This window comes from Acanthochromis polyacanthus, chromosome 22 (genome assembly GCF_021347895.1).
Source record: "Acanthochromis polyacanthus isolate Apoly-LR-REF ecotype Palm Island chromosome 22, KAUST_Apoly_ChrSc, whole genome shotgun sequence".
NCBI lineage: Eukaryota > Metazoa > Chordata > Actinopteri > Pomacentridae > Acanthochromis > Acanthochromis polyacanthus.
Window position 1 is genome coordinate 4,025,615 of NC_067134.1, and position 24,054 is coordinate 4,049,668.

At 42.9% G+C, this 24,054-nt stretch overlaps 1 protein-coding gene across 1 annotated transcript; it reads right to left on the bottom strand.

Annotated features, from left to right (window-relative positions):
• Positions 1-1,900: 1,900 nt before the first annotated feature.
• On the bottom strand, positions 1,901-22,787 carry LOC127531913 (NACHT, LRR and PYD domains-containing protein 3-like). Its single transcript, XM_051942324.1, has 14 exons — positions 22,763-22,787; positions 22,465-22,559; positions 21,964-22,095; positions 21,743-21,880; positions 18,416-18,550; positions 17,750-17,822; positions 17,364-17,589; positions 15,403-17,179; positions 15,152-15,325; positions 12,227-12,400; positions 11,914-12,087; positions 2,575-2,621; positions 2,173-2,424; positions 1,901-1,914 (listed from the first exon to the last, which is right to left on the bottom strand). Exons 3-14 carry the CDS (start codon positions 22,050-22,052, stop codon positions 1,901-1,903), a joined length of 3,273 nt encoding a protein of 1,090 aa, XP_051798284.1. The 5' UTR covers positions 22,053-22,095; positions 22,465-22,559; positions 22,763-22,787.
• Between the last annotated feature and the right edge of the window lie 1,267 nt (positions 22,788-24,054).

Consider the following 24,054-nt stretch of genomic DNA (forward strand, 5'->3'; position numbering starts at 1 on the left):
AGCTTTCCATCGGCGTATAGTGTTTGTATAATCGCGTTTGCACCCGTCGGACATTCTTGAAATTCCTATGCAAATTAGTAGGTGTACTGCCGGCGGTACACTGAAGCTTAACGGGTTAAATTATGCTTCATAAAAGATAAAACAACAAAAAACTTAGGGAGCCAAATATCCCAGAATGCATTTAGACCAGCAGCAAAGACCGAGGAGGAAACTTTCAGAGGAAACTCAAGTATTTTGGGAATACTGCTGTTATTGTGACACAAAATGTAGTTTTCAGATGATTTGAGGTGAGAAAGTGGTTGTAAAAACGTCCAATGTGTGGTCAGTTTATCCAGATGAAGCTGATTAAAAATGAGCTCCAACGGTTTCAGAGATGTGAGGTCCAGGTTAGACAGCTATGATGGACGGTCAGCCTCACTGTAGAGCTCCTTATCTGGACCAGACTTTACAATCTGCTGCTCTGACGCTTCTATAGCGCGTAAACAGGATATTAGTAGTTTATGTTGATCTAACCGTCACACTTTGACCTCACACTTTATTTTCATTGTTCAGAGAAAAATCAGTTTGAAACAAGTTCAAGTTCACAACTTTAGATTGTTCATGTTTTACTCGCTCACTGACTGTGATCATAAGAACAGATAGAAATAAAAACATAGAATATCATTTATTTACAAGTTTGGTTTCTGAGTCTTTTCACCACTAAAAATATGGAGTTTTTGTTCCAGTCTTTGGAGTTCTTTATATTTGCTTTTAGGGCTAAATTTAATTAAATATTATTAAAAATGGAGACAAAAAGATCAAAATAAAAGCATCAGTTTTACTGCTTTACAAAAGATATTTTTTCTGTTTTCATTTCTGCCGTGGAAGAAGATAAACGTTGATTATTCAACATGGAAAATTAAATTCCACTTATCAATAGTTTAAAAGCCACAGGTAGAGCAAATAAAAGTGGAGAAAGACGTATTAAAAATCATTGATCTTGTTCAGGAAAAATCAACCACTGCAATGAAAATAAAAACTAAGTTAGACATTGATTACAGCACAAGATCTGTTCAAAGAATTTAGACCATGGAAGGGTTCAAATATACCACAATGTGAGGAAAACCTCCTTTAACGGCCAAACACAACATTTATAGAATGAAACAGGCTAAAAAATGTTTAATTTACGGAGTTCAATGTAATCTGGATAGTCCTGGTGGGTTTAAATTCTACTGGAATCATATCGATGCTGAAAACATTTTGATCCAGAGATAGCTAGGGTTATGGGAGCTTTGATGGAAAAATAACATCTGGTAGAATTTGTTGATGAAACCAGAAATTCAGAATCTTATAAAAAAAACTGATGAAAAAACATTGAAGCACTTACTTATTGTAAAAATGAAAAATGGATCTATCAATAAGACATAAATGACAGAAGAGCACAGAATACTTTGGAAAGAGTGATACAGATGAAGGAAGTTCTCATTTCATCACTAGAACAGGACTTAAAGACTCACATCAGGATCAAGTGTGGCTGCACAAAAAGCTGATTTTCACTGGACAATAATGTGTGAAAGTCTGTCAGCAGTTTGGAGATTCACTGCTTCCTCTCTCATTTCACACTTTGTGCAGCTCAAATGCTTTTAGTTCAAGTGAGCGTCAGAGGAACACCACATCCTGATTTTCACTCTCAACATTTGACTGGAAAAAGACGCAAACACCACATTTGGCTCCTGGAATAATCACAACTTCCATCTTTGAAGAGGAACAAGTTTACAAGGAATCATTTAGAAGGATTTGACAAAGAAACACATTTAATCCATGAATGTGAAAACATGTTTGTGAGGGACAGAGTCATGGAGAGACTCAACTATCTGTTCAACACTGTTTCTCTGCCAGGAGGAGACTCTGGAGACTCAACTCAGCACAGAGACACTGAAGAACCAGGCGGCCAGAACGCAAATCCAGGATAGAGAGGCTGAGTGAATGTGGTGTTGAAGGTGTGGAGGAGGATCAGAGAGTCAGAGGAGACTCTGTAGAAGGACAGAGTTCCAGCAGGAACGTCCACATAAACTGAAACTCTGTCAGAGACTGAGGAGGACCTGATGGATATTTGACTGTTATTGTGAATCACAGAGTAACCATCATCAGAGCAGTACAGACTCCAGGACTGATCATTATATCCAAATGCACAGTCATGTCTCCCTCCTTTCCTTCTGATTCCTCTGTAACTCACTGATATATGAACAATTCCTCTCCACTCCACCTCCCAGTAACAGCGACCAGTCAGACCAGTTCGACACAGCAGCTGTTTCCAGACTTCAAACCTGTCTGGATGATCAGGATACGACTGAACCTCCTCCACACGTGTCACCTTCCTGTTGTTGTCAGACAGTTTGAGGTCTCTGTGTACTGTGTTTGTGTCGACTGTGAGTTGACAGGAATCTGATGGAGAGAACAAACACAACACAGCTGCAGTTATTGATGGATCATGTGATCAGTATTAAAGCTTTGATGATGACCTCAGAGATGTGACACTTTGAAGATGCTTGAATGTGCTGCTTTGTTTCCATCAATCCATTAAAACACACTTACACTTCCTCAGACCTGGTGTCAACCATCGGACTCCAGCAGGCGTCACCCTGAAAGGAGGAGGACGGTCAGAACAGCAGCGACTCTTTCAGCAGCACACATGGACGTTACATGGCTCTCACACTGTTCCACTGATAAAGGACCAGTCCAACATGGAGACACAGACACCTGAATGCAGCATCTCTAAAGTCCTGTCCTGTGCTTGTCACGTTCCAGCTCAGTTTACACTCATTATTCAGCTTTACTCATTTATGCTTCCTCTTTTCATGGAGCTAGGCTAACAGTTTATCCTGCTTCCACTTTTTCTGCTAAGCTAGGCTAACAGTTGACCCTGCTTACTGTCTTTGAGCTAACCTAGGTTAACAGTTTACCCTGTTTATTGTATTTGTGATAAGCTAGGCTAACAATTTACCCTGCTTATTGCCTTTGAGCTAAGCTTGGGGAAAGCTAGGCTAACAGGTTCCCTCTGCTTCCAGTCTTGGTGCTAAGCTAGGCTAACAGGTTCCCTCTGCTTCCAGTCTTGGTGCTAAGCTAGGCTAACAGTTTCCCCTCTGTCCTCGACTTACGTTAGAGTTTCATTCCTACTTTGATGCAAGTCAATTTTTGCTGTAAGTCTTGACTCCAGAGAAAATATAAACAAAGCCATTCTGTGCATCACGATATTTTTCAGTTCTTCATAAAACTTATGAATAACAACGACTTTCATACATATGTGAATCATTTTACAAGAAGATAACAGAATATGTTGGACAGTTTTCACAACTTTATTTCATCATATTGATGTTCATCTGTGTTTTGCCCTGTTATGAGTGTTTTATTAAATCTAAATTCATTTCCATGGTGTGTTGCCCTTAAGGCAAAATTATCAATGCATTTTTATTTTAAAATAGCCTTTATTTTGAAGTTTTCTGTTGACAGTTGTCATTTCCTTCCCGCTGTTTTGATGTTTAGCTTTACACACATACATGCTTTTCTGGATGCACGGCTGTCTACTTTGTAAACTCTGCAAAGGCAACGATGTAACTAATTTCATTTTCAGACTTACTGGTTCAGTTAAAAGGATCTATTTACATGTCTTTATGTTGTTTTATTTTGTTTTGTTGCAGTTTTCACTCTGTAATGTGTATCAAGAGCCACAGTAAAGAAGTCAAGTTTGCTATGACTCACGATTCATTTTACAAGAAGGAGTTTAACGAGTTGGACAACTGCAGCCTTTATGCATTAGAAGAGTCTGACATGCTTAGGACCCATAATGAAGGGAAAAAGTCAGCAAATACATAATTCAAGGTGATGTACAACCGGCGAGTGGAAACAAAGCAGTCTTTTGGCGCTGCCTGACGACATGCTCATCCGCTCTGCTAGTTCCAACTATTTCCACGTACGTAGCGTCTACAGATACGGACCCGTACGCGTAGCCTGTGGCCTACGGATACGGCACTTTCCATTGGCCAGATTGTGCCATGGTGTTTACTCGCTGCCTGAAATACCCCAGCGCCCCTATTGAGTGGCCATTTTCATGGCAAACAGGACTTCCATGTCGATATGAACTGGCTTGTGCTCTATATACATGTGTCTACTGCATTCACTATAGTTACACCCGCTGTCTTTGGCCAGTTATTTAAAAAGTAATAAAGATGAATGAGATCGCCGTGGTGTAGAAAGGTTTATAATAGAGTATAAGATGTATTTCAGTAGATCTATGTCATGGTTAAAGTTATAGAACAGCTGTATACATACAAACAAAATCGGGTCCGTACCTCTAGTACAGATGCTACGGGTACGGGTCCGTACCTCTAGCATCAGTCTTCCACGTAACCAGTTCTGACGTAATGACAAAACGCCATAGGTTGGGGACATCATAAACCAAGGATCCCTTGTATTTGGATAAAGCGAGGCTAACAGTTTCCCCTGATACCAGTCTTTGTGCTAAGCTATGCTAAAAGTTTACCTTTGCTTCCAGAGTTTGTGTTAATCTAGGCTAACAGTTTTCTCCAGTTTGATCAGAGTGAGTGTGAGAGCAATATGCTCGGAATGTACATACATGGTATTCAATTATGAACTACTCATTTTAGACATAGATTAGGAACCATTAACAGAGTGTGTTCTAATATTTAGCAGATGTGTGTGTAAAACTCAGGTAACTCAAGGCTTGAAGATTGCAGAGAGTGTTCTGAGAATGATTATTATTCAGTGTGACTCATATTTTCGGTTATAGCAACAGGGTTATTTTGTACAAGATGTCTAGACAATGTTGCAAGAACAGGAACACAGTTCTTCTACTAGCACACTATGTGCTCTCGATATGCAAGACAGCTGGAGAGTCAGATAAAGAGGCTACAGTTGGTGAAATAGGGAAAGGACACCCAGGAGAGGAGTATAAGTCCCCTGCTATGTAGTTCTTTCTTTGTACTTCGACACAGACAGACGCGGAGGAGGCTGTGGGCTCCTGACAGATAGAGCAGATTATATTGTGCGAGTACCCTTGCAAGAAATGATGTTTTGCTGATGTTCTGACTTCTGTATCCAATAAAGTGTATTTACTCAACCAAACAACGGACTAATTTTTGAATACCTGTTCTTCCTCACCAACCAACTCGGGGAGATGGAGGGGATCAATGATTGACAGGACAAGAGTTTTTCCCGTCTCAACATGAGTTAGGATGTTGTTGTGTTTGCTCTCTGGCTTTTGAATATAAAATGATACAACTCACTGGCTGCTGCTAACTGCCGTCTTTATTCGGCATCTGACCTCTGTACACATACCGTACATCTGGATCTCGCGAGACATAAACATAGGCACAACTACGGTGTCCCGTAATGAAAAACAAGCGTGCTGTGCACGTCAGCATATTACGATGTTAGTTTAGATGAAGTTTACATAGCGTGGAAAAATAGTCTAGTGATTTGTACAAAAGCTTTTGGTAATGCCAGATATGGTAGTTATAAATAGCGATACAGATTGATTTGTGTATGGGTCGATTTAGCAACAATCCACTAGTAATGCCTTAAATCATGGCCGCTTATGATACAAGTAAGCATAGATATATACAAACACTAGATGGCTCATGAGCGCTGTCAGCCTATGGGGAGCGACGTCGCCACATGGCGGCCATCTTGGGACAGGGCTGCTCGAGCACTCATAACATTAAAGTCAATGGAGCATGGATTTTAAAATCACTGTAGATTGCTCAATTTTCAACCGATTTTAGAACAGCTTGGTTTGTTATAAACGTCAGAGATGTAATTCTTTTACTGATTACATAAGAATAATTAAAACCATTGAATTCATATAATAATGAACACAGATATCATCTTTTTTCAGCATAAATGGATGTAAATGTAATTTTATTATTTAGCATTGCACTTCTTTATTACTATCAGCTTTCTAATGCACAGATAAAAACAAAGCTCAACCAAAATCAATGCACAACAAACAGATGTTGTCTTTTCTTTTCATGAACCTGGTGCCTACATTACCCACAATGCATTTCGGCTGCAGGCTAACTAATCCAGGCATAGATGTATACAAACAATAAGTCTAAGGTCTCAATCAAAGTCTCTTAACATGCAAATAAATACAACCACAACCACAAAGAATGTAATTTCACCTAAAGATTAGGTTCTCAAAAAACATTGGTCTCAGGAAAACCTAATAATTGAAAATCAGATTGTGAGTAACACCAATGTGAGTAGCCAGGCAGAAAAGACACACAACTATGCCGCATTTTTCAAAACGAAAAGCTGCGATTTCGGAATTGAGCCTGAATCATAGCCACGTTAATAAGGCTTGTAACAAACTAAACCGTTTGTAAATCAATCAAGAATTGAGCGAGTTATGAGTGTTAAAGTGAGGAAATCATCCACCTTACCATTGACTACAGTACAGTGCGCCAGAGCAGTCCCCTGTCCTAAGATGGCCGCCAAGTGACGACGACGCCGACTCCGTCTTGAGACATCTAGTGTTTGTATATATCTATGCAAGTAAGTGCTGATACAGTTGAAATGTGCATCAATCTACTCGTAATGCCTTGGGGATCCAGCAGGGTGTGAGCACTCACTTTTTCCCTCACTTAAAGGGGAACTTCGTTTTTTTTCAACCTGGGGTCTGTTTCCATATGTAATTTCATACATGTGAGTGATGGAGAAATGAATTTTTTGACATAGCTCCAGTATTTAGCCAGGCAGGCAGCTTAGCAGCTCGGCTAGCAGCTCGGCTAGCGAAAAGTATGGGGCAAGAGGCCCCCCCGCGTCAAAGTCCGCCCTAACGTGCTTCTGCCCCACACTGACCGGCTCAGATAGTCTCAATGAGTGTCCCACAACATACTAGAGATGAGAAGTGAACGAAAACCTCCACATTTACCTGGCGATCGCTCTTTGTTGTGGTCTGTATCCAAATCTCAGGACGCTAGAACACAAATCTCGTTCCGAAATCGCGCGAGAGCTGGTCTCTAGACTTGTTTTGTTGGACCCTGTGCAGCATTTGACACCATCAACCACAAACTTTTATTACAGCGGCGAGAACATTCTATTGGCATTAAAGGGACAGCACTGGACTGGTTTAGATCCTACTTGTCAGACAGGTTCCAGTTTGTGCATGTCAACAATGACTCTTCTGAGCATACGAAGGTTAATCATGGAGTTCCTCAGGGTTCTGTCTTAGGATCGATACTGTTCACGATATACATGCTTCCTTGAGGCAATATTAGGAAGCACCCTGCCACAGACTGGCGACCTGTTCAGGGTGTCCCCTGCCTTTGCCCAAGTCAGGTGGGATAGGCTCCAGCACCCCCCATGACCCTAGTGAGGATAAAGCGGTCTATAGAGAATGGATGGATGGATATTGCGGGTATATATACTATAAAGTAATGTTAATGAAAGAAAATTATATAAATGAAAATAATTGTTTGCATAATTATTCACCCCCTTCAAGTCAGTATTTAGTAGATGCACCTTTGGCTGCAATCACAGCAGTGAGTCTGTGTGGATAGGTCTCAGTCAGTCTTTCACATCTGCCCACTGCAATTTTGCTCCATTCTTCTTTGCAAAACTACTCAAGCTCTGTCAGGTTGCGCGGGTATCGGGCATGAACAGCCCTTTTCAAGTCCAGCCACAAATTCTCTGTAGGATTGAGGTCTGGGCTTTGACTTGGCCACTCCAGAACATTTACCTGGTTCTTTTTTAACTATTCCTGTGTAGCTTTTGCAGTATGTTTTGGATCATTGTCTTGCTGGAAAATAAATCTTCTCCCAAGACATAGTTCTCCAGGATTTCAGTGTATTTTGCAGCATTCATTCTGCCCTCTATCTTTACAAGCCTTCCAGGTCCAGTTGCTGAGAAACATCCCCACAGCATGATGCTGCCACCACCATGCTTCACAGTGGGGATGGTGTGTTTTTGGTGATGTGCAGTGTTTGGTTTCCACCAAACATGACGTCTTGTCTGATGGCCAAAAAGCTCAATTTTGGTCTCATCAGACCAAAGAATCTTCTTCCACTTGACCATGGAGTCTTCCGTGTGCTTTTTGGCAAACTAGTCAAGATCTAATATGACTTTTCTTCAACAGTGGCTTTCTCATTGCCACTCTCCCATAAAGCTTTGACCGGTGAAGAACCCGGGCAGCAGTTGCTACATGCACAGTCTCTCCCATCTCAGCAGCTGAAGCTTGTAACTCCTTCAGAGTAGTTGTAGGGGTCTTGGTGGCTTCTCTCACTAGTCTCCTACTTGCACGGTCACTCAGTTTACGAGGGCGGCCTGATCTAGGCAGATTCACACAAGTGCCATATTCCTTCCATTTCTCGATAATTGATTTCACTGAACTCTGGGGGATGCTCAGTGCCTTGGAAATTTTTTTGTAACCATCCCCTGAATTGTACTTCTCAATAACCCTTTCCCTGAGTTGCTTAGAGTGTTCTTCTGTCTTCATGGTGTAATGGTAGCCAGGAATACTGATCAACCACTCTCTGGACCCTTCAGACACAGGTGTTTTACAACTCAATCACTTGAAACTGTCGTTCAGTATAGCCTTCTTTAACCCTTGCCTCAGGTTAAATCAGGACCAGCTCTCCGTTTAAAGGGTTAGATTCTATCTGCCTATTAGTATTCCACCTAACAGGTTTCAGCAGAATAATTAAGCTGGTGTCGAGGAATACTCGCCTAGGTCCTAACTGTCTTCTTCCAAACGTCTTACCCCTCTTACTCCAATAAATACTCTCTTACTAAGCAGCCCTCCTAAGTAGTAGAATTGATTTATTGAACACGTTTGTTAACGACAGCTTTCCTCTTAAAACTGTGGCACTTGTTGATATTCCTAGGTTCGTTTTAGAGGTTTGGATAACTAACCTCAGGGGTAATGTTTAAATAACTAGTTGGATTAAAGTAACCTTTAAGAACCATTAGATTTAATGCACACAATCAACTTAACTTTTTACCACTATGCAGAATAGGTGAATCATAATCATTTCATTAGGCTTCTCTTTAAATGCAATATAGCGTTTTATTAAGCAATTATTAGCAGGGGCACAGCATTAATTCATGATTAAACAATTTAATTATTTCTGATTATTTCTAACTTAACTAAATTAAACTAAGCTGAGCGTACCTAAGAATCTTCTCTAATTAGTAAATTTAGGAGAGAGAGCGGACAGCCAGGCCTTAGCTGCCACGCCCGGTCTTGACCTGCGTCTAGTTGAACTCCTCCGTGGACCAGCAGACTCGGTACGAAGTCTTCTTTGTGGGCAGAGGGTGTTCTTCATAGGCAGGGGGAGTGGAAAGGTCCCGATAGCCAATCGTTGGTCTGGCAGTTATCTTTAGTAGCAGCTGGAACACAAGTGCGGGCGTCTCAGCTGCCTTCTCAGTTGGGTGGTGGTGGTGGAAAGCCCCCGTCTCATCAGGCTGTGGTGGGTCACTGGGTCTTCCAGCCCCTGGAGTGGAGCAGCCCTCTGCTGCTTCCTCCTGTGCCTCTCTGGATGTCGTAGGTGCTTGCCTCTCTTCATCTCTTTAGAAAACTGCAGACCTCTCAGGACTCTCCTTTCAGCAGAGTGTGGTCCTCGCTTGTTGAACAAAGTCAGAAAAAGACTTTGCCTCCAACGATGTTCTCAGCGAACTCTGGAGCCTAAGTCCCGCGTTGTCTTCACGTCTCTTGGGCAAAAGATCCGGTGAAGATTCTTCAGAACTCTGGCGATGCTCCCCGGCAGCTCCGGCGAGCAGCATCTCCCCCCTCCAGGGGAGAACTCCGAATTCAGTGTCTGTGTCTCTGGGTTTTATACCCTAGCTCGACTTCAGCTTAGCACATACACATTTCTACACACAATTCTAACTAGTAGGTACGCCCAGGTAATTAATTCATAGGTTTAAGACACAACCTTCTTCCTTTTACACATACATCATTCTTTCCATCTTTTCTGTTACCACATCCACTTGTTACACACACTTCAGTTGTCATGACAATGTAGGCCTGAGCCCATCCTGTCATCCTGTGGAAACTCCAAGTTCCTCATTTCTGAGGAGACTTCTGCTTTTCCCATCCTGTCTGCATACAGCTCAGAACAGCACAGATTACTTCCATTCAAAACTCACTTAGTTACACTGAATCACTTCTTTAAATCATTTTTCTTAGCATGATCAAATAACTCATTTTAAATCATTCTCTTCTATAGCAATCATCATTTTCAGAATATATATCAGCCTATTAAAATCATTCTTGCATCAAGCATAAGCATAATCATGTGGTTAACTTATACAGTTTCTCATTTTAACTTTTCATTGGTTTGCTTAAAGCTTTTATTTAGGTGGTGGTTGCTCCTGGGATCTCAAATAACTAGGCCCCACTTGACAAAACACACCCACACCACTCAGGTGATCTTCATTTCACTAATTGTGAAACTATTGGCAACAATTTGATGGACCTCTATTGAATTAGACCATTAAATTAAAAAGGGGGTGAATAATTATGCAAGCAATTATTTTTATTTATATAATTTTCTTTCATTAACATTACTTTATAGAAATCTGTTAAAGAGTTTTTTCCAATAAATTTTTGTGTTAAGAGAGCCAAATTTTATTGAGTATGATTGATTTATGAAAGCAATAAAAGGGTAAAACATCAAAGGGGGTGAATACTTATGATAGGCACTGTATAAAGCTCTAAATGTCCAATCTCCATCATATCTTAAAGACGTTATAGTACAATATTATCCTAGCAGAACTCTTTGCTCTCAGACTGCAGGCTTACTTGTTGTTCCCAGAATTTCTAAAAGTAGAATGGGAGGCAAAGCCTTCATTTATCAGCTCCTCTCCTGTGGAACCAGCTCCCAGTTTGGGTTCTGGAGGCAGACACCCTCTCTATTTTTATGACCAGGCATAAAACCTTCCATTTTGACAAATCTTACAGTTAGGGCTGACTGGGTGACCCTGAGGGGTTCAGCTGGTGTCTTCCTCTTGGGGGTCCCTTAGTTCTGCCCCGAGTTCTGCTGCTATAGGCCTAGGCTGCTGGGGGACCTCCCTGGATGCACTGAGCCCTTCTCCATCTACCTTTAGATTTAATATATATACCATTATTGCATTGCATTCTCTCTTTTTCTCCCTGTGTTCTTTCTCTGAGTGTCCCTGGTCCCAGAGCTGGATGCTTCAGATCTGTGGTTGCTGTCCCACCAACTGGTCTAGTCTCCATCATGTCCACTGTGGGATGGTGCTGCTGACTTTTCTCCAGCCCTCTGCTTCAAGCTGCCCATTTCCACCAATCTACTCTGTATTGCCCTCATTATACTTGATATGCTCATCTACACACTGCTACCATCTTACGACCAGCTATATATGTAGTATATTTAATGTCAGAGCCGTACACTATAGCAGAAAACTAGGAATCAGTTTCATTGTTAGCTTGTATTTTGTATGCGTCATCTCTGTTACTCTGATCATGCATGTATTCCAATGTGTGTTATATGTCCTCCACCCCTTCTACCTCTTCTGTCCTTCTCAACCAGCCAGCAGGCAGATGGGTTCCCCCATATGAGCTGGGTTCTGCTCAAAGTTTCTTCCTATTAAAAGGGAGTTTATTCTTCCCACTGTCACCTTAGGGCTGCTCTTGGGGTTCAGGCATATGGGTTCTGTAAAACGTCTTGTGGCAATCTGAATTGTAATTAGAGCAATATAAATAAAACTGAATTGAAATGAATTGAATATGATGTTTTGTGCTAAGCTAGGCTAACAGGTTCCTTTCAGTCATGGTGTGTAGCTGAGCTAACAGTGTTGTTCTGCTTCCACTTATTGTGATAAGCTAGACTGACAGTTTGCTGAGAGTGTCTGTCTGTCTGTCTGTACCTGAGAGTGTCTGTCTGTCTGTACCTGAGATTTTCCAGTCTACAGTGTGGATCCTCCAGTTTAGCCCTCAGCATCTTCTCTCCTGAGTCTCCTGGATGGTTGTAGCTCAGGTCCAGCTCTCTCAGATTTGAGGTCTTGAAGCTCAGAGCTGAGGCCAGAGAAGCACAGCCTTCCTCTGTGACCAGACAGCCTGACAGCCTGCACACACAAAACAACACAAACCTCACGGACAACACTTGGATGGAATTTTCTCTCTCTTTCTGTTTTTCTTTGTCTTTCAGCTACATCCATCCACTGATAGAAATCACATCAGTTGAACAGGCTGATGAGTCCTGACCTGAGAGCTTCCAGTTTACAGTGTGGACTCTCCAGTCCAGCAGAAAGACTCTCCACTCCTGAATCCTGCAGGTTGTTGTTAGTCAGGTCCAGCTCTGTCACACTGGAGGACTGGGAGCTGAGGACTGAGGACAGAGCTCCACAGCTTCTCTCTGACAGATTACAGTTATTAAGTCTGAAGAGACAAAGAGAAGAAAAGTATCAATACATTAAGTACAGTATTTTCTGTCCTGTTGAAAAGACAGCAGTGAATTTAACAACAAATACATCCCACTATGTCCACAATACAGCAGCAGTGAGGACAGTCCCCTGCAATATTATTTAAATGTGAAAATAATCCAAAGTGTAGCACAGTAATCAGATTACTTTGAAAATTAGCAGTAAAGTACTTGATCTGATTTAAAACAAACTGACAGTTTAGATTTCCTAAATGAAGAATACAGGCCAAACAGCAAGAAATGAATCCAATAAAGGTCAGTACATCTTTCATTACTGTCATTAGAATGTTGGATGTTTTCACTACTTTCTATGTCCACCTTTATTTTTGATGACACATTTAATCCTCCTCAGCATGAAGAAACCACATTTCTGCAGAGATGTTCCTCCATCTTCAGAGACTATGTCTTCATCTGCTCTTTGTTGGAGGGTTTGTGTTGCTCTATCTTTGTCTTTGAAATACCCCAAAGTTGGTCTGTTGGATTCAAATCAGGACACACACTTTGACAAGTCACACTTTGGACTTTTTCCTTCTTTACAATCCTAAAAATAGTCAACTTGATGCTGATGGCAGTGATAAAATCACTGTCAGAATTGGTTTCATCTCTGATGTTGTTACAGAACAAACATCTTCTGATCTCCAGTCCTGGTTCTTCAGGTTCCTTCACTTCTACTTGTGCTGTTGAGACTCATGCTTTGGTTTTCACTGACACATGAATCCCACTGGAACCAAACTAAGGATCTCCAAACTCATGTGTTTAAACTCTTTATCTCCACTCTTGATGAAGTCTGAACTCCTCATAGCATCAGTGAGCTGGACACTTTATTCTCTCTCAGTCTCAGGAGACACTCTGCTGCCCAGTGATTGGCTCTCAGTCCCTACAGTCTGAAAGGAACCAACAACCTTTTAACAGCCTCACATCTGAAAAGGGTCATAGGGTCCCTATGAGGGTGTTGCTCCTCTTCAGGGAGAGCAGAGAGACCATGAACCTGACCACAGGTGGGATGGATGTTCTATCCTTCACCAACACTTCAGTTGATGGGACTCAGCCATCAGCAGCAGGAAGATTGGACTGACCTTACCCACAGACCAGAGGACATAAGGACACTGCTCATCAACAGTCATCACCTGCAGGGCTGCTGCGTCACTCCATCATTTCTGACACACCTGGAGTCCTGGAAGCTGCTGTTCCAGGAAGGCTTTCCAAAAATCTTCAGCCAGTATCTGAGTATGTTGTCATGTTCTTCAACCCAAAATCTCAGTTCCTCATAAACCACCTGAGGTAGGGACGTGTCCTGCCATCCAGTGAAGACAGAGTTGGGAGTGATGGGATAGGGGTCCACAACATCTGAGGAGGTGAACCCAAGAGGATCTGAACTGAGGATCCCTTTGAAGTCAGTGCAGACAGAAGGCAACACTGCTTCAGTAGATGTTTGGGCTCCAATGGTGAGAAGGAATTGGACCTGAACCTCAAATGAGAACGTAAACAACAGTCCAACTGTCCACCAGCTGAACTGCACTGAGTTCAGTCATTGAACAAACTGAACATTCTACAGTTTCATTTAGCAGACGCTTTTATCGAAAGAGACGGACATCGGAGAGTAGAAACAACACAAGCAAGGATCTAGTCGGGAGAAAACAACCTGGAGAAGAGCCATCAAACAAGTTCAAGTGTGAACATGAGATGTTTGTTCTGATGTTTCCTTTTCATCAATGTCTATCTGAAACATTCTATTTTGTAAAACAGTAGGAACTAAAACAGGACCTGGAACAAAGACTTCACAGGTTCTTATAAATTCTGGTTCTGTGAGGCAGGTTCCAGGTTGTGAAGGACCAGCTGCTCTCTCTCACCTTCTTCCATATGCACAAACCTGTTGTTCAGTTCCTGCCATAGAAGAGGCCTCATTAAGAGAAACTAATGCTGAAGGTCAGTAACACAACTGATCGGAGTCATACAAATACAGAAAATCTACCTCAGTGTTGTGGTTGAAAACTGAACAAAAGACAAAATTAGACAAAGAGGAATGTGTGAATCAAATTTAAGAGCTATAAGATAAGATGGGGAGACTCAATAGGTCAGCTGAAGGTATGAGTGCACTAAATAATCCTGTGGAAAGCAGCAACCCAGCGGAATTCTATGGCAGCTCACGGGTGCCCATATAAGGCATGAGACTGGAAGTTCCTGTCCCATGTCCTCTCTACGTTGGCGCTCGTGAGTTGAAACTCCAGGTATGTTGAGCTAAGCAGAAAAAATGCCAACCGAGCAGAAGTAAAAGAGAGGAGGGGGTCCAAACTTTGGGTATGATTACTTCATGGGCACACTGATTGGGTCTTGAGATGATAGGTTGCGGCTTTACAAGGTGGAAGAGGCGTGTTTAGAAGACATTTGCATATGTATAAAAGTTGATGCAATGCTTTGTTTCGGCAGTTAAAATCTCGAGATTTTGCTCATGTTTGTTCTTACAGCCTCTGTATTGAATAAACATTATTTGCATCAGACTCTGAAGACTGCTTGAAGACTCTTTCTTGAAAACTTTTTGAAGACTCCAAGTTTTGATTCAGAATTGATGTTTGACAATGTATGTGACAAAGCTGCCTGATCACTGGCCCTTAGCTGGCAGACTTAGTCACAACATCAGCTGTTCTGCTTATCATGAATAAAAACACATTTTAAATGGTCATCAGTTGAACAGGTTGATGAGTCCTGACCTGAGAGCTTCCAGTTTACAGTGTGGACTCTCCAGTCCAGCAGAAAGACTCTCCACTCCTGAATCCTGTAGGTTGTTGTTAGTCAGGTCCAGCTCTGTCACACTGGAGGACTGGGAGCTGAGGACTGAGGACAGAGCTCCACAGCTTCTCTCTGACAGATTACAGCCGCTCAGTCTGAAGAGACAAAAAGCACATTATATTGATTAAACAGCCGCAAAATGAAAAAGAATCTTCAGTCTCCAACTACTTACACAACTTTCTTGGAGGCTTTGACCACTGGCAGCAGCCTCAGAAAAGCCTCCTCTGAAGCAGAGTATTTCTTCAGGTCAAACACATCCAGGTCTTCTCCTGATGACCGTAAGATGAAGACCAGAGCTGACCACTGAGCAGGAGACAGTTCATCTGTGGACAGACGTCCTGATCTCAGGGACTGTTGGATCTCCTCCACGAGAGAAACATCCTTCAGTTCATTCAGACAGTGGAACAGATTGATGCTTCTCTCTACAGACACATTCTCACTGATCTTCTCCTTGATGTACCACACTGTTTCCTGATTGGTCTGTGAGCTACTTCCTGTTTGTGTCAGCAGGCCTCGTAGGAGATTCTGATTGGTCAGCAGTGACAGCCCCAGGAGGAAGCGCAGGAACAAGTCCAGGTGTCCGTTTGGACTCTGTAAGGCCTCGTCCACAGCTCTCTGGTAGAAACGTGTTGGATCAGGTTTGTTGGAGGTTGTTTGTTTTTCCAGCAGGTTGATTCCAGAGTCGATAAAGGTCTGATGGACATGAAGAGCAGCCAGAAACTCCTGAACGCTCAGATGGACGAAGCAGAATACCTTGTCCTGGTACAGCCCTCTCTCCTCTTTAAAGATCTGTGTCAACACTCCTGAGTACACTGAGGCTGCTTCCACATCGATGCAACACTCTGTCAGATCGGACTCATAGAAGATCAGGTTTCCTCTCTGCAGCTGATTAAAAGCCAGTTTTCCCAGAGACTCAATCATCCTCCTGCTGTCTGGACTCCAGTGTGGATCTGTCTCAGCTCCTCCATCATACTTGACCTTCTTGACTTTGGCCTGAACCACCAGGTGGTGGATGAACATCTCAGTCAGGGTTCTGGGCAGATCTCCTCCCTCTCTGCTTCTCAGCAGCTCCTCCAGAACTGTAGCAGTGATCCAGCAGAACACTGGGATGTGGCACATGATGTGGAGGCTTCGTGACTTCTTCATGTGGGAGATGATCCTCTTAGCCTGCTTCTTATTTCTGAATCTCTTCCAGAAGTACTCCTCCTTCTGTGGATCGGTGAACCCTCTGACCTCCGTCACCATGTCCACACAGTCAGGAGGGATCTGATTGGCTGCTGCAGGTCGTGTGGTTATCCAGAGGCGAGCAGAGGGAAGCAACTTCCCCCTGATCAGGTTTGTCAGCAGCACATCCACTGAGGTGGACTCTCTAACATCAGTCAGGACCTCATTGTTGTGGAAGTCCAGAGGAAGGCGACACTCATCCAGACCGTCAAAGATCAACACAACCTGGACGTCTTCAAAGCTGCAGATTCCTCCTGCTTTGGTTTCACTGAAGAAGTGATGGACAAGTTCCACCAAGCTGAACTTTCTCTCTTTCACCACATTCAGCTCTCTGAAAGTCAATGGAAACATGAAGTGGATGTCCTGGTTGCTTTTGTCGTCAGCCCAGTCCAGAGTCAATTTCTGTGTTAACACTGTTTTCCCGATGCCAGCCACTCCCTTTGTCATCACTGTTCTGATTGGTCCATCTCTTCCAGGTGAGCCTCTAAAAATGTCTTCTGCTCTGATGCTTCTTTCTGCTCTGTCTGCTTTCCTGAATGCTGCTTCAATCTGTCTGACCTCATGTTCATCATTGACCTCTGCAGTCCCTCCCTCTGTGATGTACAGCTCTGTGTAGATCTCATTCAGGAGGGTTGGCTGTCCTGCTTTAGTGATGCCCTCAAACACTCTCTGGAACTTCTTCTTCAGACCACATTTAAGTTCACGTCCACAAACTGCAGGAAGTTCTGAATGAGAACACAAGAAAGAAAGTGAAAGAAGTAGAACTAACCTGGATATTAAAGCACCAAAGTAGCAATAAAGTGAAGGTGACAGTTTGTCCCCTAAAGACTGACTGTGTGAAGATATTCTGAGACTTTAGTAAATGTTCTGTTGATCAGCAGCATTCAGTCTTTACATAAATCCTCTTACTGCTCTGCAGACAGTCAGCCAGCTTCTCCTGCTTCATCCTCCTCAGGAACAACACTGTGATCTGCTCAAACATCTCTCTGCTGCTGCTCTGATCTTCATCATCACCCTCCAACTCCTCCTCATCCTCCCTCTGACTCTCTGAGCATTCTGGATTATGTGGACTCACAAGCTTCTGCATCTTCTTCAGCTCCTTCTTCACAAAAGTCACCATGTTTTCCTCCAGCAGCTGGAACAGAGAAATGTGTCAATGAGTCCATCAGAGACAAATCATGGAGCCAAACATCAGATCCATGTTGGACACACTGACAGTCCACTGGTCGACAAAGAGCAGCATGGAGACGCCTGAACACAACAGATGGAGAACAACTTGTTGTCCATGAACTCACCATGAATATGGAGTCCAGGTGATGCTGCTGGACAGACTGAGCTCTGGGAACCTCTGAGTTCTGCTGCTCCACTCTGTGGATCAACATCAACAGTTAACTCTCACTTTATCACCCAGAGACAAACACCAGCTGAAGGTCCATGATGTCCATTAGAGATTCCAACATTTGTCTGTTTTCCACTGGAGGAACTTCCTCTTCATATGGGCTCATCATCAATCTTTGTTCTGACCACAGGAACCGTCCCTGTAGAACCTCTTTCAGGACTGTTTCTAGGAATTCAAAGTTCCTGCTCCAGGGTTGGAACTTCTGAGAGAACCTGGAAAACTGCTCTGTAGGTCTTGATGCTGACTGATTTAACTCAGAGAGGACAAGAAGAACCATTTTTCTGTAATGTAAAATTCATCCTGTAGGCTAACATGTAGGCTTACATACAGGCTAATATAAAGGCTAACATGATCACAGAACTGGATTTCTGTCCAGCAAAACGATTCCTTGATATTTCAGTGAACTCAAAGTTCTTACTGTGATCCACCTGGTTCTGTTTTTAATGTCTCTGTGGATGATGTTCAGGTTATTAGCATCACTTCTTCAAGACATTTGTTGTTTGATGAGGAGTCAATTTGCTATCAAACTAGCAGCTCTGACACCTTGTTCTGAACATCTTACCTCCCTGCAGCAGGACCTGGTTCTCCTTTAAAATAGATAGGATCATCCTTAGACTTGTCGCTCTTAAAGGACACACAGCTGCATGCACATGCAGATGAAGGTTCAGGTCCACAGGACTCTGGTCTCTGATGGATTCTGGTAAAGAGAGAGGAAGATTACCAGGAAGGAGAATTCTCTTTAAATTATTTTAGAAACCATGGTGTCAGGATCTGTGCCCCTTCTTTCGCTCTCTAACCTTCTCTGAGAATTTCTTCCTAATCAGCAGCACCTGACCAGAGGCTGGTTCTCCTGGCTCCAATCAACTCTCCTCTCAATCAAACTGGGGGGCCGTTTACACGAGGACACTTGCAGGTAAAAATGGCGAAATATTTCAACAAAACACCCTACCGTTTATACGAGGAGGCGTTTTGGGGGCTTGAAAATGCAAAAATTTGAAACCGGCCTCCAGAGTGGAAAAGTAGAAAACGCTCCGCCGTTACGTTTCCGTCTAAACAGCAAAATGCAAAACTTTGCCGAGATCTGACCACGTCGCGTACGCGATTACGTCACATACGTGCTTTGGCTTGCCGGCCGGTACAAGGACGTAAACAAAGATGTGTGATAATTTCCATCCTTCATACCTTCAAGAAACTCTGGCAGCTCTATGTACACTACAGGAGTCGTACCAACAAACGTACAGAATCTGTACAGATTCCATTAATGAACATTTACCGCGGCGGAGATCCGAAAAGGGAGATAGTAAGCATGCGCGTAGACATGGCGGAGTTTTATCACAGTGCCACCCAGCTGCCTGGCATGCATATCCAATTGAATTCCACACACTATAGAGTCACCGTATATACGCAGATTTCCTTCAAAACCGCTCATCTAAACGTGAAATGACAAGACGCCACTTTTGCGTTTTCTGTTAAGATGGTCCTCGTGTAAACGGCCCCTCAGACTTCACTCTCTACCAGACCGTCAGTCTTGACACATTCCTCCACCAGTTTCCCTGCATTGACCTCCTTCATTCCTGATTCATTCTGTTCTTGTGTTTGTGATTAGTGTTCTCCTGTAGTCTTGTTCTACTTGGTTCTGTTCAGCTTTAGTCTTTGCAGTTCAGCCAGTTGTGTCGTCAGTCATAGTTTTGTGTATTTTGTGTTTCCTTTGTCTCCCTTTGAGTTTCATGTTTTGGTGTTCAGTTTCTGTTAACTTCATCTTTAGCTGGGTTTTGATAAGTTTCTTGTTCTGTATAGCTCTCTCCCCTGGCTTGTTTGGTTTACCTGATTGTATAGAGCTGTACACCTGGTTATTTTCACATCCTCTAAATAACCTGCTGCTTCACTTAGTCTCTGGTTTGCTCATCCTCACTATACTAGTGGATTCGCCAAGAGAAGTTGTGACACATGAAGGCAGTAGCAGAGTTACAGAGGGATTAAATTTTGGAATATATTTGGAACAACTGAAAGAACATTTGACACAACAGTCAGTTGATTAATGTCTTTGAAGAAGATGGAAGTTAAACATTAATGTTCAACTAAAGCTGTAATCAGTGATGAGGTCTTCGTACTCATCAAGGTGGGATAATAGTTCCAGAACTTTGCTTTTTCACCTCCATCGCTCACTGATGGAAGAAGTCAGTTTGTCTGTGGTTTAGAACATGATGTATTGTCTATTTTATATCAATTCGTGTGGTGCTACAAAACATGATGTTGCTGAGCCTCATGTGTAGAACACAGCATGTAAATATCATTTAAATAGTTCTAATTGTCTCTTAAGGCTGACTTGCTGTGTCCAGTAGGTGGCGGTGTGACTAGAACTCAGTGCTGAGATGTAGATCCATCCATCCATTCTCTATACACCGCTTTATCCTCACTAGGGTCGTGGGGGTGCTGGAGCCTATCTTAGCTGACTCGGGTGAAGGCAGGGGACACCCTGGACAGGTCGCCAGTTTGTCGCAGGGCTACATATACAGACAAACACTCATACTCACATTCACACCTACGGGCAATTTAGAGTAACCAATTAACCTCAGCATATTTTTGGACTGTGGGAGGAAGCCGGAGTACCCGGAGAAAACCCACGCATGCAAACTCCATGCAGAAAGATCCCAGGCCCACCCCAGGATTCGAACCAGGGATCTTCTTGCTGCAAGGCGAAAGTGCTAACCACTATTTCACTGTGCAGCCCTGAGATGTAGATGTCATTCAATAAAGTCACAATTCTGTTAACTTTGCATCAAAGAGCTCCTGAGACGACACCCACCTACCTATGAAAGCTGCTGAATAGTGCCCAAATCCCAAAGCAGCTGACCGTGAACGTCTACAACTGTGCCATCAGCAGTGTTTTAACTTACAGATTCTTGGTGTAGTTCTCCAGCTGCACTAAGGCTGACCAGCAGTCACTCCAACGGGTGGTACAGACAGCAGAAAAGATCATGGGGATTACCCTCCCAGAGATCAGTACCATCTGTACCACCCACTGTCTGAAGACAGTGCACAACATCATGCCTGATCAACACCAGCACATCACTTGTTCCACCTGCTGCCTTCAAGTAGAAGGTACAGGTCCATAAGAGCCAGAACCACAAGACTAGCCCACAGCCTGTATCCTCAGGTGGTAAAGCTGCTAAACTGTTACCCCTCCTGTCTCTGCCCCATCCAGAGACACTCACCATACCCCACTGTTACAATAGCTGTGAACTGGACTTTGCATTGTCACATTAATCAAACATCGCTCAAATAACTGTCTGTATGCTCCTTCTGTGTGCTGCAGTACCACTGTTACTGTTCCTATCTATACATTTGTGCCTGCCCTAAATGATTACATTCTATGCTATTTTGTGTTAATTTTACACAGTGGGTGTTTATAGGACTGGGAGAAGGGACTTGCACCATCATTGCACTTTATATCATTGCTACGCAGTGTATGACATGCTCTGAATGAAATTTCATTGTTTTATTGACAATGACAATAAAAGATTGAATTGACCACATCTGAAGTTGTTCTGATTAGTTCTCTATACAGAGGTAAAAACTCTGAACCTTAAGTATAGGTGGCGCTATCGAGCCACACAGACACCAAGGAACCATTAAAAAAATAAAGAATTCCACCATGACAGAGGCATGGGCAAACTTTCAGGGGATTTAAAGGAGCAGAACAACAGCAAGAACATTAATATTAATAATGTTAATAATGACAGCAACCTATATGAGAGGACATGAAGTTCTGATTACATGAGATGAATACTAATCTGGGTTTAAGAAAATATCTGACAATGTATTTCTGGAAAATCAGTGAGGAGATCATTTAACCTTTGGTCAAAAGTTTATGTTTTGAACTTCTTACCCTTCTGTAGCAGGACCTTGTTCTCCTTTAAATTTAATAGGATTTCTCATAGACCGGTCACTCTTGAAGGACACACAGCTGGATGCAGGTCCAGGTCCAGGTCCAGGTCCAGGTCCAGGTCCAGGTCCAGGTGGATTCCTGTGAATAATGATGCAGCAGTGATGTGATGCTGAGCTCTGACATGCAGCAGAGTCCTGGACAGTTAGAGATGGTGGTCTCACCTCTGATCTTTGCTCTGGTTCTCCTGTTCCCCACACAGAGAGCTTTTAGAGGGAGGGACTCCCTCCTCTCTGTCCTCACACTCATCCATGATGCTCAACTCACAGCAGCTCACACACACTTTCTACCTTCACCTGCACAGGAAACAAACATCATTCATCCACTCAGATCCTCCTGGAGAAGATCAGCTGCTGCACTTCTACTATCAGTCCAGCAGATGGAGTCATGGAGCTGCAGAGACTCACCCACAAACCCAAAGTCAGAAAGACAAAACAACAAAGAAACATCAGCAGCTCATCAAACTGACTGAAGTCAATTAATAATCTCATAGAAATATTGACTGATTGCAGTCAATCAATAAGCTAATAATCATATTGATCCATGTTTAAACAGCAGTCATCCACAGTTTGTGCTGAAATAAGAAGTGAACATGTAGAAACATGACAGAGCAGAAACAAACAGCAACATTACTGAAGTTAAAGCAGCAAACAAAGCAAACTTACACTTTATTCAAAGCGCTGAAGAAGAAGAAAGTTTCCAGTCCACTCCTGGACGCTCAGACAGGTGATCTGTTTCCTGGAACCAGTCAGGACTCCACCTATGAGGAAGCAGCAGGCAGACTTTCACAATAAAAGCACTTTTTTTAAATAAAGAAATTAATGTTTTAATAAAGGAATGAATAACATCAAAAAAAAAGCACATTTTACAGGCTGATTCCCACTCATTTCATGTGACGGATTATTTCAACATTCAACCTTTTTCATGTCAAAGACCAACAAATGGATTGAGTATAATTCAAACCTGACTGAAGGAGCAGCAGAGTCACAAACTGCAGCTTCTGATCAACACACTGCTTCCTCCAGCAGTCACAAAGATAAGATAAGACAATCCTTTTTACTCCCCGTGTCCAGGGAAATTTCCCATGTTACAGCAGCATACATCATACAGTAGAGCCAACAATAAACAACTGTCACAGTTCCCCTGTTTCAGCCCTCTGAGCTGACTCATCAGCCAGATGGCAATCAGCTGTGCTGCTCTACACAGCTGGCACAAATGACTGATCAGCATCAGATAAAAGCCCGGCTCCACTCACAGCTGATTGCCGGCTCATTGTCTCACCCTCCCTGCTACTCTTGTGCCCTGCCGTCCGCTTCTCTCTGCACTCCATTGCTGCACTTCACTCCCCGGACTCTGTTTTCCCCCCTTGGACTCTGTCTCAATAGACTCTGGACTGGACTCAGTAAGCCTCCTTCCCCTTTTGATTTAACTGAGTTTTTTGTTGTATTTAACCTCTGTCTTCAGGTCTGCTTTCTGTTAGATTAGTCTGTTTGTTTAGTTAATTTCGTTGCTGTTTCCCACCTGCTTCCTTATTTAGAATCTGTTTTGGTTTCCTTATTAAATCCTTATAATCTTATCTTCCTGCGTTTGCCTGCTGCTTGGGTTCAAACTCCCATTGTATGACAAACAACAATATAATGATAATCATAATAACAATCACAATATTTTCAGGAGTGTAGGATGGAAAAAAAGTGGCTTATGAAATTATGTGAAGTATAAGAAGACTCAAATAGCGCAAGAACTGTACAGATTATGTGGTAAAGGATGATGTGATAGAGTCCAGTTTTATGTTAACATCAGCCAGTGATGCTAGTGTTAAAGTCTTATAGCAGATGGAATGAATGATTTGCGATAGCGCTCCTTCTTGCACGGTGGGTGTCTCAGTCTACTGCTGAAAAAGCTACTTTGAGACTCCACAGTGTCATGCAGTAGGTGAGAGGGATTGTCCATGATGGATGTGAGCTTTGCCAACATCCTCCTCTCACCCACCTCCTCTATGGAGTCCAGGTAACAGTCCAGGACAGAACTGGCCCTCCTGACAAGTCTGTTCAGTCTTTCTGTCCCTTTCAGAGCTCACTGCTCCCCAGCAGACCACTGCATAGAAAACAGCAGACGCTACCACGGAGACATAGAATGTCCGGAGCAGAGTCCTGCACACTCCAAAGGACCTCAGTCTCCTTGGCAGGTGGAGACAACTCTGGCCCTTCTTGTACAGGACCTCTGTGTTTTGTGACCAGTCCAGTTTGTTGTTGAGG